General features: G+C 36.3%; 3 protein-coding genes across 10 annotated transcripts; 1 reads left to right on the top strand and 2 right to left on the bottom strand.

Annotated features, from left to right (window-relative positions):
- Positions 1–5258: 5258 nt before the first annotated feature.
- On the bottom strand, positions 5259–13118 carry LOC115709641 (GPI mannosyltransferase 1). 7 transcript variants are annotated; one of them, XR_004010247.2, is made up of 6 exons: positions 12959–13097; positions 9406–9690; positions 9103–9285; positions 7753–8300; positions 7257–7626; positions 5259–6545 (listed from the first exon to the last, which is right to left on the bottom strand). XR_004010247.2 is itself a non-coding variant. In XM_061112022.1 (5 exons), exons 2-5 carry the CDS (start codon positions 9527–9529, stop codon positions 7315–7317), a joined length of 1167 nt encoding a protein of 388 aa, XP_060968005.1. In that variant the 5' UTR covers positions 9530–9543; positions 12959–13100; the 3' UTR covers positions 6919–7314. The 7 variants fall into 7 exon arrangements, 3 of the variants coding, with proteins under 3 accessions (XP_060968005.1, XP_030493658.2, XP_030493657.2); XR_004010248.2 differs by having other exon boundaries at positions 6144–6512; XR_009686877.1 differs by lacking the exon at positions 5259–6545 and adding an exon at positions 6648–6848 and having other exon boundaries at positions 9406–9680; positions 12959–13118.
- On the top strand, positions 5589–6772 carry LOC115709649 (CASP-like protein 1C1). The gene is made up of 3 exons (XM_030637809.2): positions 5589–5821; positions 5917–6019; positions 6294–6772. The coding sequence occupies exons 1-3, from the start codon at positions 5667–5669 to the stop codon at positions 6525–6527; spliced, it is 492 nt and encodes a 163-aa protein (XP_030493669.1). The 5' UTR covers positions 5589–5666; the 3' UTR covers positions 6528–6772.
- Positions 9837–13100, bottom strand: LOC115709639 (carbon catabolite repressor protein 4 homolog 5-like). Of its 2 annotated transcripts, none has more exons than XM_030637788.2 (2): positions 12959–13100; positions 9837–11623 (listed from the first exon to the last, which is right to left on the bottom strand). In XM_030637788.2, the coding sequence occupies exon 2, from the start codon at positions 11599–11601 to the stop codon at positions 10213–10215; it is 1389 nt and encodes a 462-aa protein (XP_030493648.1). In that variant the 5' UTR covers positions 11602–11623; positions 12959–13100; the 3' UTR covers positions 9837–10212. The 2 variants fall into 2 exon arrangements, with proteins under 2 accessions (XP_030493648.1, XP_030493649.1); XM_030637789.2 differs by having other exon boundaries at positions 9837–11672; positions 12959–13098.
- Positions 13119–14391: the final 1273 nt, after the last annotated feature.

The raw sequence follows: 14391 nt of genomic DNA, 5'->3' as shown, positions 1-14391 counted from the left end.
CATTCTCTGGGTGTGGCCCCGTGGACTAGGAGTGTTCGTGAGAACACTGATACCACGTATAAATCTCTTGTGTCAAGTTATTTATTTTTCTGCAAATATTTTATATTCTGCATGTTCAGTTTTGCTGTAGCAGAATTGCTTTCTGCTGCTGCAAACGCTTACAGTTTTTATATTTTCTTATATACAACTGACATTTGCAAAAACACGGTTTTTCAATTTTAATTGATGAATAAATATTTATCATTGTTATTATTATCGAGCTTTATAATATGTCGTGCTATTGAGCTAATCTATTTATGTTTACGTGTCGTATTTTTGGGACTTATCGTGTTGTGTCACGCCTAAGTGCATATTTTTTTTTCGTGTCATGTCGTACCTAAGCACATATTTTTTAGTGTCGTGTTTGTGTCTCTCGGGCTCGTGTCGATTTATGCCATATCAAAAAGTCTGATCCATATTTATAATACCAATGACAGTTCTGATCATGTTGCAAATCATAATCAAAGATAGAAAGAGAGACTAATACATATTTATCACGGAAAAGTGAGAGAAAGATGGAGAGAGGTAGGAAAAAAAAAAGAGGATAAGGTTTTTTGATGAAAAAAAAAAGAGTGGGTTAAAATGTTTTTATTACTATATTATTTTAATAGATTTTAAGGTTATACATAATCTATATACTATAGTTAAAAAGAAAAGTGAGGGAGAGAGTGTTAGGGAAATGTAATATTAAACTTATTATTTAAGTTGTTGAGATTTTTCTAGGTGAACATTTGATTAGTTTTTTTATTATTATTATTTGGTTATAAAATGTGATATATTTGATTGATTACGAAAGTTAGTAAACCTGGGTTTGTGAAGGAATACCGGCCTATTAGTCTTTGTAGTGTGATATATAAGATTGTGGCTAAGGCAGTGGCGTTGCGATTGAAAGGTACTTTGTCTCCGTTGATCTCATCGTTTCAGAGTGCTTTTGTACCTGGTAGGGCTATTCATGATAGTGTTATGGTGGGGTTTGAGTTGCTACATTCTTTGTTCAAGAAGAATAATGGAGTTCGTGGGTTTATGGCGCTGAAATTGGATATGAGTAAGGCCTACGATAGAGTTGAGTGGTGCTTCTTGCGTGCTATCATGTCCAAGTTTGGTTTTCCGAATCGGTGGGTGGACTTGATTATGGATTGTGTGTCTTCGGCTGAGTATGATTTTTTGGTAAATGGGAGGCCTCGGGGTAGTGTGGTCCCAACGAGAGGTTTGAGACAGGGGTGTCCTCTTTCTCCTTATTTGTTTCTATTCTGTGCTGAGGCACTTTCAATGCTCCTTCAACAGGCTGAGATAAATGGTGATTTGATGGGTTTCAGGTGCTCTCGCTCTGGTCCGCGGGTGTCTCACCTATTTTTTGCTGATGATAGCCTGATATTTGGTAGAGCTAATGGTAGGGAGGCGGAGTCTATTCGTCGGATTCTTCAGTGTTATGAGAGGGCTTCTGGGCAACAAGTCAATTTTGATAAATCTGCAATCACATTCAGTCCGAATGTTCAGCCTGCAGATCGTACTAGTGTATTGGGTATTTTAGGCTTGGGGTCAGTGGCCACTCACGACAAGTATTTGGGGTTGCCGACGGTTATTGGGAAGAATAAGAAGCGTACGTTTGCTAGTATTTGTGACAAGGTCCAGAAACGTGTGCGTGGTTGGAAGCGAAGTTTCTTTTCAGCGGGGGGCCGTGAGATTCTTATTAAGGCGGTTCTACAGGCAGTTCCGAATTACCTTATGAGTATGTTTCAATTGCCTGTTGCGACGTGTGATAAGCTGCGTTCCATCATTCTTCAGTTTTGGTGGGGTACAAAGGGTGATAAGAAGAAGATTGCGTGGGTAAAATGGGATGATGTTTGCCAGCCGAAAGTGAAAGGGGGATTAGGCTTCAAGGACTTGGTCCTGTTTAATCAAGCTATGGTCGCTAAGCAAGTGTGGCAGCTATTCCATTCTCCGGATTCGTTGCCGGGTCGGGTATTGAAACATAAGTACTTCCCCGAAACATCAATTTTGGATGCTAAGGATCGCCAAGGTTCTTCTCATTTGTGGTCAAGTTTGGTGTGGGGGTTAGAGTTGTTACGGATGGGGATGAGGAAGGTGGTTGGGGATGGTCGTTCTATTGATGCGTTTCGTGATCCATGGATGCCTCGGCCGAGGACTTTTCGCCCTATTACAGCTGTTCCTTCGGGCAATGTGATGGTGCATGACTTACTGGAGGTAGGTGGGGGGTGGAATCTCCACGCTTTGTCTCAACGCTTCTTGCGAATGGATGTAGATGTTATCCTTGGTATTCCGGTGGGATGTGGTGTTGGTGCTGATCGGTGGTGTTGGCATTATAGCTCTAATGGTGCTTATACTGTGAAAAGTGGGTATGTGGTGGCTCTTGATGTCTTGAGTGAAAGGTTAGGCTCCTCTTCTTGTAACCAATCTCACTGGTGGAATGGGTTGTGGAATTTGAAGGCCCCTCAGAAAGTAAAGATCTTCCTTTGGAGAATGTATCATCGGGCCCTTCCTACAAATTCCCAGCTTATTAGGCGCAAGGTTCTTGTGCATCCGACTTGTAATAGGTGTGGGGAGGAAATGGAATCACCGGAGCATGCTTTAGTGTTTTGTTCATCTTTACTTCCTCTTTGGACTAATCTGCGGGTTTGGCATCATTTATACCGGGGTCGGATGGGTTCCTTGGCGGAGTTGCTTGTTTATTTATTTGATGTGCTTAGCAGGGAGGAGTTTGAGTTGCTGGCTATGGTGTGGTGGTGGGTGTGGTATGATAGGAATTCTGTCTTGTTCGGGCAAAAACAATCGCGGTTGTTTGGGATTGTCGACCTTGCGTACGAGGCGTTGGTTGAATTTCAAGGGGCTGGTGTGGGTGCTGATGGGGCTGTAGTGAGGAGTGGGTTTGCTGGTGGCTTGGCTGTGGCCCGTAGGTGGTGTCCTCCTTTGCGGGGCGAGTTTGTGTTGTCTGTTGATGCGGCGGTTTCTCCGGGTAGGGGGTTTGCTGGGTTTGGGGGGGTCATTCGGGGTGGGGATGGTGAGGTGTGGGCGGCCTGGGCGGTGGGTGGGGTTGGGGAGTTTCAGGTTGCGGTAGCCGAGCTTTTGGCGATGCGTGTTGGGTTGCGGTGGGCGGCTACGTTGGGCTACAAGCTGGTGAGGGTTGAGACAGATTCTTCTGTTATTCATTCTTGGATTTCTCTTCCAAATTCTATTTTTATGTATAAACCGATTGTTGAGGAGATTATTTCTCTCTTAGCTGCTGTTGGTGGTGGTTCTTGTTGTGCCATTCCGCGTGTTGCGAATGGTGTGGCCCACGCACTAGCAAAGTTTGTTACTAGTTCCTTAGGGGTTGATTTGTGGACAGATGCTTGTCCTAGATTTATTAGTGCTCCTGTAACAGCTGATTTAATTTAATGTGATACATCTTTTCCTTCAAAAAAAAAATGTGATATATTTTTTCTCAGCATGTGCTTTAACCCAGCCTAGGCCTATGTTGGGTTCGCTTGTGAAGAAAATTGTGGAAAAAAATTGAATTAAGTGTTTGGTAAACTATAAATTTTAAAATATTATGAATTATTAAAATTTTATTATAATGATAATAATAATGTTATGATCTAGTTAATTATAATGTTAAAAATTAGACCACATTGCATGTGTGGCAAGACCACTCCAATAGATAATAGGGATATTCTAAACAGGCCCGGCCCTGGGCATAGGCGGGCTAGGCCTGTGCCTAGGACCCACCCAGCCCAGGGGCCCAAATTTTTTTTTTCCTCTTTTAAAATTATACATTTTTTTTTTACTGATTTTGAAAAATACTACATTTTTTCTAATATAAGGGCCAAAAAAAAAAATTTCTCTGGCCCACTTTGTTTCAGGGCTAGCCCTGATTCTAAATACTATACATTTCATGCTCATCGAACAAATATTATAGATGTAATGTTCATCAAAATATACTATACATCACAAAAATATGATAGTCATCTAGTCAAACAAGTTCTTCATCCATTTGAAGAGCATGCACAATTAATCTATGAGTAACACAGATTGGAAACACTTTAATCTGGATAATAAACTTGCAAAAACCTCTAACAATGATCTTAAAATCATTAGAGCAGGGAGCCTGTAGTAAAAAACAATCACAGTTGTAAATGATTAATAAGATTAATGTATTAATAACACATTAAATTGGGATACAATTATGACAAGATTAACCAATTAATAGCAATGCTTACTTAATTAGTATACAAATTTATTACCATACGTATAATTTGTACATGAAAATGAGAATATGTTTCTCATAGTTAAAGAAATTTATAATTTTTTTTAAATAAATTTTTTTACACATATAATGTAATAAAGTTCTATAATATATATTGTTATAAATTTTCTTTTTTTTTTTTTTTTATCATGTCGTGTTTTTTGGACTCGTATCGATTTCGTGTCGTGTCGAAAAGTCCGGCCAGAATGTACAACTCTAGGCAGGATCTAAAAACTTTAACTTTAGTGCAGGAGTCATACTTCATTCTACTAGTTGAATTTTAAACTTGGTGGGCACTATTTTCAATCCCTTCATATTTTAGTTATAGCAGTTTGAAAGTACTCTATATATTTGACAATTTTTCTTTTTCAAGATTGGATGATAGATATACTATAATGTTGATGAAATGACCTGTCACCATTTTGAAACAGATGGAGTGCTTTCTGTTACCTCAACAATTTTTTTTGGGTTCAAATCTTTGCAATGATAGGGATCAGGTTGTTGCTTTTGCATTATAACTGGTTTGCAATGGCTTAGAGGAAACCTTTCTAGTCTCATTCAATATGATACTGTAGTTTATTTTTCATGAAGTTGCTTTCAAAAATGTTGATCTTTTTGATTGATTTGCAGCTAGGTAAACAACTGCCAGTAAAGTCACATTTTTAGAGCATAATGAACTAATTTTTGTTTCTAAACATGGAGATTAATTCTTCAATGTATTTAATTTGGAGATGTTTATTTGCTACGCTAATTAGTTTGAAAACTTAAAATTTAAAGCAATATAACTTTCTTGTTATTAATTGAAACTGTATAATTTTAGTTTGTGTATTTTATTATTGGTGAAATGTTGCTCTATTTTTGGGTTTTTTAAACTTGTGATATTTTTCACTTTTAATTTTTTTTAGAAAAAAAAAATCTTTTTTGACATATGGGCAGAAGGAGAGCATTTTTTTCAGGTATTATAAAAAAGTGTCACTTTTGAAGAAAGAAGTTCAATCAAGCATACAGTCAATTTTTGGAAACATCACTTAAGGTTACTCTACCTAAATCAGGAAATATTACAAATAAGATAGCTCAATTACTCAACATCTAACAGCTTGAAAAAAGTGGAAAATAAACACTTCGGGACAGAACCGGTGGTGGAGGTGGTGGCAGGCAGTTGGAGAATTTCAACTAACTAAACAAAAGTTCAAAGAAAATACTAAAATACAAGTGCACCATCCTACCCTCCAAGATTTCCCTCCTAACAATACCTGCTCACTAAACTGTTTTTAGTGCTTGCTTACCAATCCCTACCATTGTCTTCATTCATCTACTTTATTACTTTAACCCCATTTCTTTCATCTCTTATCTTAACGTATTGCATTTCCATTTTGTAGTAGCCATGGCCAAGATCAAGAGGCTTGGCCTGATTATATTGAGGCTTGCTGCGTTCGCTGCTACCCTTTCCGCCACCATTGTCATGGCTACAAGCCATGAGAAGGCCAGCTTCTTAACCATCTCTTTTGAGGCCAAATACTCACAAACACCTGCCTTTAAGTAAGAATTCTAGCATATCTTCAAATCTTATTAATGGCTAGATAGCTACTTTTTTCTTTATTATTTATTTGTTTGCTAACAACACTGGTTTATAGGTACTTCATGATTGCAAATGCCATTGTCAGTGTTTATGGGTTTCTGGTTATTTTCCTCCCTTCAGAAAGTTTGCTTTGGCGTCTAGTAATTGCCATGGATTTGGTAAAGTTGCCATCACCTGCCTTTTCACTTCAAATTGTGTTATACTTGAAACATTCTATAATTTAATTGTTGTGATGAATCAATATCCTAATTGAAGAACTTTTAGATGTTCTCACAAACTTCATGCAGCATAATAAGATGGGTTTGATAGCTAGAGAGAATCCCAAATACTGTGACTAATGTTTAGATTTATAACCCCTTGATGAACTTTCAAATTTAAAATCAAAATAAAAAGTTCTACAACTTACTGTTTAAATTTTATTCATTCGGTCAGGTTTTTGCGATGTTGCTCAGCTCAAGCATTTCAGCAGCTTTAGCGATAGCTTATGTGGGAAAGAAAGGAAACACTTACGCAGGTTGGCTGCCGATATGTAGCCAAGTTCAAAACTATTGCGACCACGTAAAAGGAGCTCTAGTTGCTGGTTTTATTGGAGTAATACTTTACTTTCTGCTTCTTATGCATGCTCTGCACACCGCCTTAGATCCCTTTCTCCTGAAAAAGACTTAGTTTCTTCTTCACACCAATCTATGAGTACATTACGTGAAACTTGTATTGATTTTAATACTCTAGAGGAAAAAAAAATCATATAGTATACTACAGTGTATCCATACAAGCAAGTAGCAACAGTAGAGAATTCATGCTTATAAGATATAGAATAATTGTGTCTTTTCTCCTTTTTATCTAGAGTTTCTAGTTCAACATGTGTAAGAAAAACTACAGTTATGCAACTTTTGAAAGCAAATGTTTTGTTTTTAGGTTGACGCCACAAGCTTTGCAACTCAATTATATAAATCTTCTTCTGTTGACTTGTGACATTTTAATCTCCACCTTTTGGGCACAAATGAAATGAGGACAATTAGTCCTGTCCAGTCCACCTCTACTATTTCAGATAAAAATATGATATAATAGAAACTTTGTTATTGCAGCATGAGAAAAAAAACAAAGGTGACAAAACTTTGAAATCCTCCTCAAAATGACTCAAGCCCCACACCAAATTAGTTGAGGTAAGCCCTACCTCTTTCAATGTTTTTGGAAAACCTAAAGTAGACACTAATATAAGAAAGATGTGAACATGGTTAAGCAAAACATGCCTGTTAATGGAGGGAGAATAAAATTGAAAAATAGAGTTCATCTCTAATCTTACCACCAAACACAAGATGGTGCAAACCAAAAACTTGTCCTGAACTATCAAAACCAACAGAAGCAAAAGAAAAAACAATAATAAGTGAATCTTACATTAGTACAGAGAGAATATGAAAGCCCATGTAACTCTTCGAAGATTCAGATTATTCCATCATTTGATTTTCCTTGTATCATCTTTAGTAGTTCCCAACTGAGTGAAAACAGGAGAGTACCTGTGATTGCGAATAACTGAAACAAGAAGGTATGTATTTGCAGCCAGAAAGAAGATACTGGCCATCCATAGTTGAAGAAAAACATTCTTCCCCTTAAACTCAAGCAAATACCCCCACATCAACCAATGAAGCTGAGCTCCTACCCATATGATTATGCATGAAAGGCCTTTCCATTTAAGTCTTATGCTGCTCCAAGGCAGCAACAGTGGCAACAGACAGAAGAACCATACAAAGTACTGTGCTGTAATCACCTGTTAACAGTCAGATGGAGTATTAGACCTTATGGTTGATGACAGCCTTGTTCTTGCAATTCAGTAGAAATTAAGCCTTGTAAAATAAATAAATAATTGATTGATGATGATGATGATTAGACTAACCTTATTAAATGCCACAAATGCCACAGTCTGTACAAAGAAGCAAAACGGGAGGTCTTCAGCAAAACTTGAAATAAGTACAAGCTGAACTAAAAACTGAGGCAAAAATGAGATGAGCTTCTCTGCTATCATGAGCTCACGGTCATACTGAAGGTAGATGTGGTAAAAATAAACAGAAAAGTTGTGCCTTGGATCTGTACGGGTAAGATGATATAGCAGGGCCTCATGCAGAAAATCCCACCCGTACAAACAAAAGAAAAAAGCCGTACAGGAAAAGAACACAGACCCCGAAATTAAGCCAAAAAGTATTCTCTCCTTCGTTAGTACACTTTTCATAAGGAACCACGGATGTATCAAATGAGCCATTCTTGTAATACATGATTGTTGAGATGACTTCTGTTCAATATGACTCCAGCTTTGAAGAGCAGGCCGACGACCAGATTGAAAGGCTTGTGGGTCAAGAATCAGAAGAATGGGAAGTGCGTATATAATGGGGTAGATTCTAAAGTGAACAACTAGGCCATACCAAAGTGCAGCTTGAAAAACACGTCCTGTTGCAAAAAGGGAGACAAACCATAGGGAGTAAGATAGATGTTGGTGAAAATGCATCAGTCATCATTAGAAACAGTGCTATTTACAGAACTAGCTATTTGCTAATGCTGACGGGATGCTAAGGACATGTCATTTTCTCAATCAAACAGTAAATATTGTAATAACCAGATGTTAAGACTACACTATGGAATAGTTAGTCATGCATATAATTTGTATCACAGAGAAAAATAATGCATAGTCATAAAACATAACAAACTACATAACTCTTTCTACTCAAATACAAGAAAAACTTCAAATTGGAAATTTGAACAAATATTGAATACATTGTCTAATATCATAACTGTAATCCTAGGTCATGTGTGAAGAGAAACGGAGAAATAGATTGGATTTGATAAGTTTATCTAATATTATTTTGTTGGTGTGATTTAGTAAATAAATTAGAAACATTAATCCAACCACCTAAATAATCCACCTAGCAATAATCCCACTGAGAAACTTTGAATAATTCTATACTACAAAATTAGTATTGTTCTTTTATCAATTTACTCATTTAGTTTTTGTTTCTTCTCTAATTTTTCTTAAGCCAATTCAGTAAGAGATACTAAAATTTTGTTCCCCGCAACCAAAATCCCTATGTATATATAGCATACAATTGTGGACCAACTTCAACTCTTAAAATCTCTCCTTTCCCATATTTCAACGTTCTTTCTAGTGTTGTTTTTTGATTCACACTTACTATCCTACAAACGGTATAGCATGTATAGAGAAACAAAAACAAAGTAACAAGAGTGAAACTTACACCGTTCATGAGACATATAATGATCCAAAGAATCATGGCGCAGACAATCGGCTCACAGTTTCCACGAGTCCCAATAGTAAAGGTGAAAGGGTTAAAGAGCCAAGAAACCACAGAAACAATACATAGATTCTCAGGCACCCCACGCATCTTCAAAATAGTACGTATGAAGAAACCCACAAGCAAATCTGCCCAAAAAAAAAATCATATTATCAGTGAAAAATAAATGTATCTCTTAGTGAAGATATTCTCTGGAAATAAATGCATAAAAAAGAAGAAAAAGAAAACGACATTTCTAGTTAGTATACCTGAAGCTGAGAAGATGAATTTTCCCCATGACCGATGGATAAAAGAATTGGGCATCAGCAAAAAAGCGAGCAAAGGGGAGTATCTATAAGTGGATCTCTGAAAGGGAGAGTTCCCAGATGCCATTAGAGAAGCAGCATCTGAGAAGACGAAGTAATCAACATCTGTGTACCTAACCTCCATGTGTGTATCTTGCCATTCTCCATATAAGATTAGAATAATCCTAAATATTGCTGAGACAATGATGAGCGTGGTAAAGCTCACGAAGGCCATTGGTCTGAATGAGACTGGTAAAACCCTAGTTAGTGTATTTGTTCCATAACCCAAAATTCACGACTTGTGTGTTTGGTCCACATTGTGGACCAAACTTGCACAATGTGATGCTAGTATTGCTTGTATTACATTATACTAAGTTTAGTCTACAATAATATTAGTTAAAGAAACAATATAAATATATTCAAACCATATAATATGTGATGCTAACCAAAACCGTACCACAATACATACCCATTCTTATTTCGATCCAATCAACTTCAAATAAGTAAATATATCATAAATATATCCTCATTCTAACCCCAATCAACATCAAAATTGTCAGAAAGTATAAAAACTAGTGTTGTAAATATAGGCTGTGTTTTTTGACACGGCACGAAACAGGCACAAGCCTAGGAGGCACGAGCACAATCAAGCACAAAAAATATATGGTTTGGACGCAACACATCGACAATGTTACAAATTGCCACGACACGACACGAAAAGCGCAATTAATGAACTCCACTCTGTTGTAGCCTCCTTCCCCTATTTAAGTGTCACTGCTGACGTAAGGGCTCATCGCTCTTGTCTACAAAAGCTAGTTCACAAACTAGAGCAAGATGATCGCTTCCCCATTTCTTACTAGGGAGTCCTCCAGTTCTTTTCAAGATATCAATGGGCAAGGTTTCAAGAACTTTGACAGGAACAAATTCCTCGGTATGCCAAATATAGTCAACAGTGCCCATAAACTTGGAGTGGTAGGATGTTGCTAGGGGTTCTCCATAATTATCCCTTGTTCTACAACTTCCAGAAGCACCAAGATATGCACTGCAAAGCTTTAAATGGTGCTTGAGATGAGTGGTCACTTCACTGCCTGTAGCAAGCCTTAATTCTTCTTCACTCCATCTATGTGACACGGGTAAGCTGCTTATCTTCACATTTGAAGGCCTGAAGGATTTGCATTTTGAATTAGCTTCGATTTGTCCTGAGATTTTACAGCGATCATAAAGTCGAATGTCCAGCTTCGATGATGCCAAGAATTGGTATATAGGACTCTGTGGAATGCTATTTAGATCTCCACAAAGTATAACAGGGATGCAGCCCCATTCACGTGATAGCTTGGATGCTTTTTCAATAAGTAGTCTCACCTGGCCTAGCTTGATGTCCCCACGTTTCGGATTGAAAAGCACGTGTATATTTCCTATCACGAAGGTTCGGTTTTGGAAAGGTTGAATGATTGATTGGGTATCAGCATCTAACTTTGGCATATGTTCGTTCATCTTTAGAACACAAAGTTGGGCAACATTGTTGCGAAGACCATAATCTTGATACTCTATACTCTCATGATGCAAAAGAGAAAATAATTCTTCTTTCCAAAATATAGCGCATCCATCAAAAGCTTCACCAGTCCGTGCCTTGTAAACACCCTTAAATCCATCTTTCTGAAAAAGATCTTTTAACTCAGTAAAGCGATCAACCTCCTGAAGGCATAGGATGCTTGCATTGTACTGCTTGATCTCCTTGCAAACAAGTGTCTTCCGCCTGTCCCACTTTAGATACTTTGGTGATACATTACAATACAGGTCTTCATGATTGGATGCATTTTCAACACCTAATATGTTATAAGAAACAATCACAACCTTATCTCTATAAGATGAAGAATCACGCGAAGAGAAAACCCATTTTCTAGAGTTCATCGTACTACTCGACTCCAGTATAGACTGCTTCTTGCGCCGCCGATGAGATCGGCAAATGGCATTGTAACTATTAAACCCGACTAAGCATCGAGGTGGATCAGGATTCAAAGCGATGGTTTGTGCTTCTGGTGATAAGGTGCTTTTATTTTTGTGATGGCTATGGAATCGTTTTGATGAATGGCGGCATTTAGAAAGAGGAACAACATGTGCGTGCTCCGACAGTGGTTGTAATCGTTTAGGTGGTTTCATGGTGCATAAACTGCTGGGTAAACTGCAGGGAAGTTTACCAGCAAAAATATAAATAAAACGCTTGGAAGAATCTGCAATTAATTTATTTGTAGTATGTAAGCAGTCAAGTGCACACAAAATCTAATATGATCCAAGTAACAGCAAGCATCCTAATTTAGTCATTGCACACACACATCTTATCTTACCTATATAACAAATACCTATCTAACAGAATTTCTTGTGGTTTAACAAAATACCTTTAAAAACTTAGTTTTAAAGATGCTGTCAAATACTAACAACAATGCAGATGCAAAAGAATAAAGCATAACTGTTCACATCTTCTCTAAATAGGTTATCAGTTGGTAGCTATTCAATGAAGTATTTTCCATTTTGGTTCAAAACTTCTCTAAACAGTTCATTACTTTCAACGAAGCATTGCCTTTTTTGCTCTTATTACAATGTCAAATAAAATTTGAAACAACTAAAAAGTATCTATCCAATCAACAACAACACAGCATTGCTCCACATTGAATGCAAAGTAACTTATTTGTCACTATAAGATTATTTCCACTTTAAGTTGCTTAGAAACACCATAAATTAAATTTTATTTGGAGAGAAGTTTGTCAATGTCACCCAACACTTAGTCAAAACCAATACCGTTATTTCTCAGAACCTCGTATATGGAATTATCCTACTTAAATACAGTACTAAAAGAAAACAAAAAAAAAAATCCCACAATAATATCCATTTACGAACTATTAGTCATGTCACAAGGAATCAATACCATGTTATTCGCATGAAAGAAGCAGTAATCCCATTGAACCAAAATCACAAAAACATAAAATTTCTTTCATTTCAAATGGAAAAAGATTGACCCATTGAACAAAATCTCGTATGATCATTACAACATATTTATACTGTTAATGTTTAAAAGATTTGGATAAGGTGTACACATATACACAATTTCTAAATCTTAAAACTAAACATGATAAACTAATTATGACAAACCTGACACCATTAAAAAAAACGAAAAAAATGGATAGTAGCTAAATCATATCCGGACAGAGAGAATCACTTGAGAAAAATAAAACAACCAGATAAAGTTTCAATCGTTTCCCTGCATTTATGGCTGCACGATAAAAAGACATGTTCAAGTAGAGAAATCAATTTAGAGCATAACAGAATCAACTCAGTATAGTATGCTCTTCTTCTAGACTATTTTTCAGAGCAAAACAAGGGTTGATTTAATTACTTTACCACTGATCAGAAAACATAAATAAAACTACAGTACACAACCATAGAAGCAAACAGAAACAAATCAAAAAATTATGGAAAGAGAAAAAAGAAATCTCTGTAAAAAATAGATGAAAGCACGTACCTGTGAGTAAAGTAATTGTTTATCCGAGCAATGAGGAAGCGCAGGTGGTAATGAAGGCAAACGGAATTCCCCCTCTCCGATCAGCAGTGAACGAGGTTAGGGTACCTGTGATGAGTTAGTCACAGAAGAAAGATAGAGATCGATTAACGGAGAGAGAGAGAGGGTGGGTGAGAAGTTGTGCTCTTTGGTTGGGCTTCTGATATTGGGCTTGGGCTTGGGCTTCTGATATTGACCTTGGGCTTCTGATAAAATTCCATGAGGAAATTACACTCTATACCCTTTTTATATTGTCCTCTTTTATTTTTACCTTCTTTTTTAAAATCTATTATTTTTACCTCTTTTTTAAAACATTGTACCAATTTTACCCCTGTCACTTCAAGATACTCTTCATGTGATTCTCTTATGTAAGGGTATTTTGGGTACAATACATATAAAAAGAGGTATATTTCAAATAAATATAAAATTAGAGGTAAATTTCATTAATTGATGAATAAAAAAGGCATTTTTCAACTTACCCCAAATTCCATCATCCAAACATCGCTAAGAAATTAGGGATTATTTCATAAATATACAAAATAATGACAAAACTTTCAGATTTTTATGGATTTACTATTTTCTTTAAAAAAAATACTGTGTTATTTTTCTGTTGTTTTCGAAAAAATATTGTTTTGACATTGCTGCTATGGAAAAACAACATAATTTTTTTACAACTATACATAGTGTTGTTTTTTCCGTTGTTTCAAAATAATTTTGTTTCAACGTTACTGTTACGGGAAAGCAACATGAAAGCAATATTTTTTTCTAAAAAAAAAAACAAGTCAAAACTTGTAAAAGAATTCTATAGAAATGTAAATAAAAAAAAATTGGAATAAACAAAATCTGTAAGAATGTAAAAAAAAAAAAAAAAAGAGTTTTTTATGATTAAACCTTTTCAACTATCACTCTACTTGCACTTAACCCTCTAAGCTCAAATTTTGACGGTAAAACCCTCTAAACTACTAAACTATTTGCAAATTTAAGGTGTCATCCATCTTTTACAGTTAGTTGTCAATATAGACTGTTTATGTATATACTTTTGTATATGTGTCAAATTCATATTGGTACACTTAATATTATTATTTTAAAAGTATAAATCTAAATCGTAAGATGATCTGAGCCCGATACTCCTTTAGATGTTGGATTCTTCCACTCAGATCTCTAACCTTTGTTCCTTTGTGTCGCAAAGTATTATCAAGATCTGAGCCCGATACTCCTTCAGGTGTTGGATTCTTCAGAATCTTACATACTATGATTGAGTACTAGACTTGTTATGTGTCGGCACGTACTCAATCACTAAGAGGGACAAAAATTTAAGAGAGAGAGAGAGAAGGTTTCAAAAATAGAGAGAGAAAGAGAAGCTCAGATTTCACTGAAGGCTTAAGTTGCATCAACTG

Source organism: Cannabis sativa, chromosome 3, assembly GCF_029168945.1.
Source record: "Cannabis sativa cultivar Pink pepper isolate KNU-18-1 chromosome 3, ASM2916894v1, whole genome shotgun sequence".
Lineage (NCBI taxonomy): Eukaryota > Viridiplantae > Streptophyta > Magnoliopsida > Rosales > Cannabaceae > Cannabis > Cannabis sativa.
The sequence above is the reverse complement of the archived record's forward strand: the minus strand, read 5'-3'. Positions and strand labels throughout refer to the sequence as shown.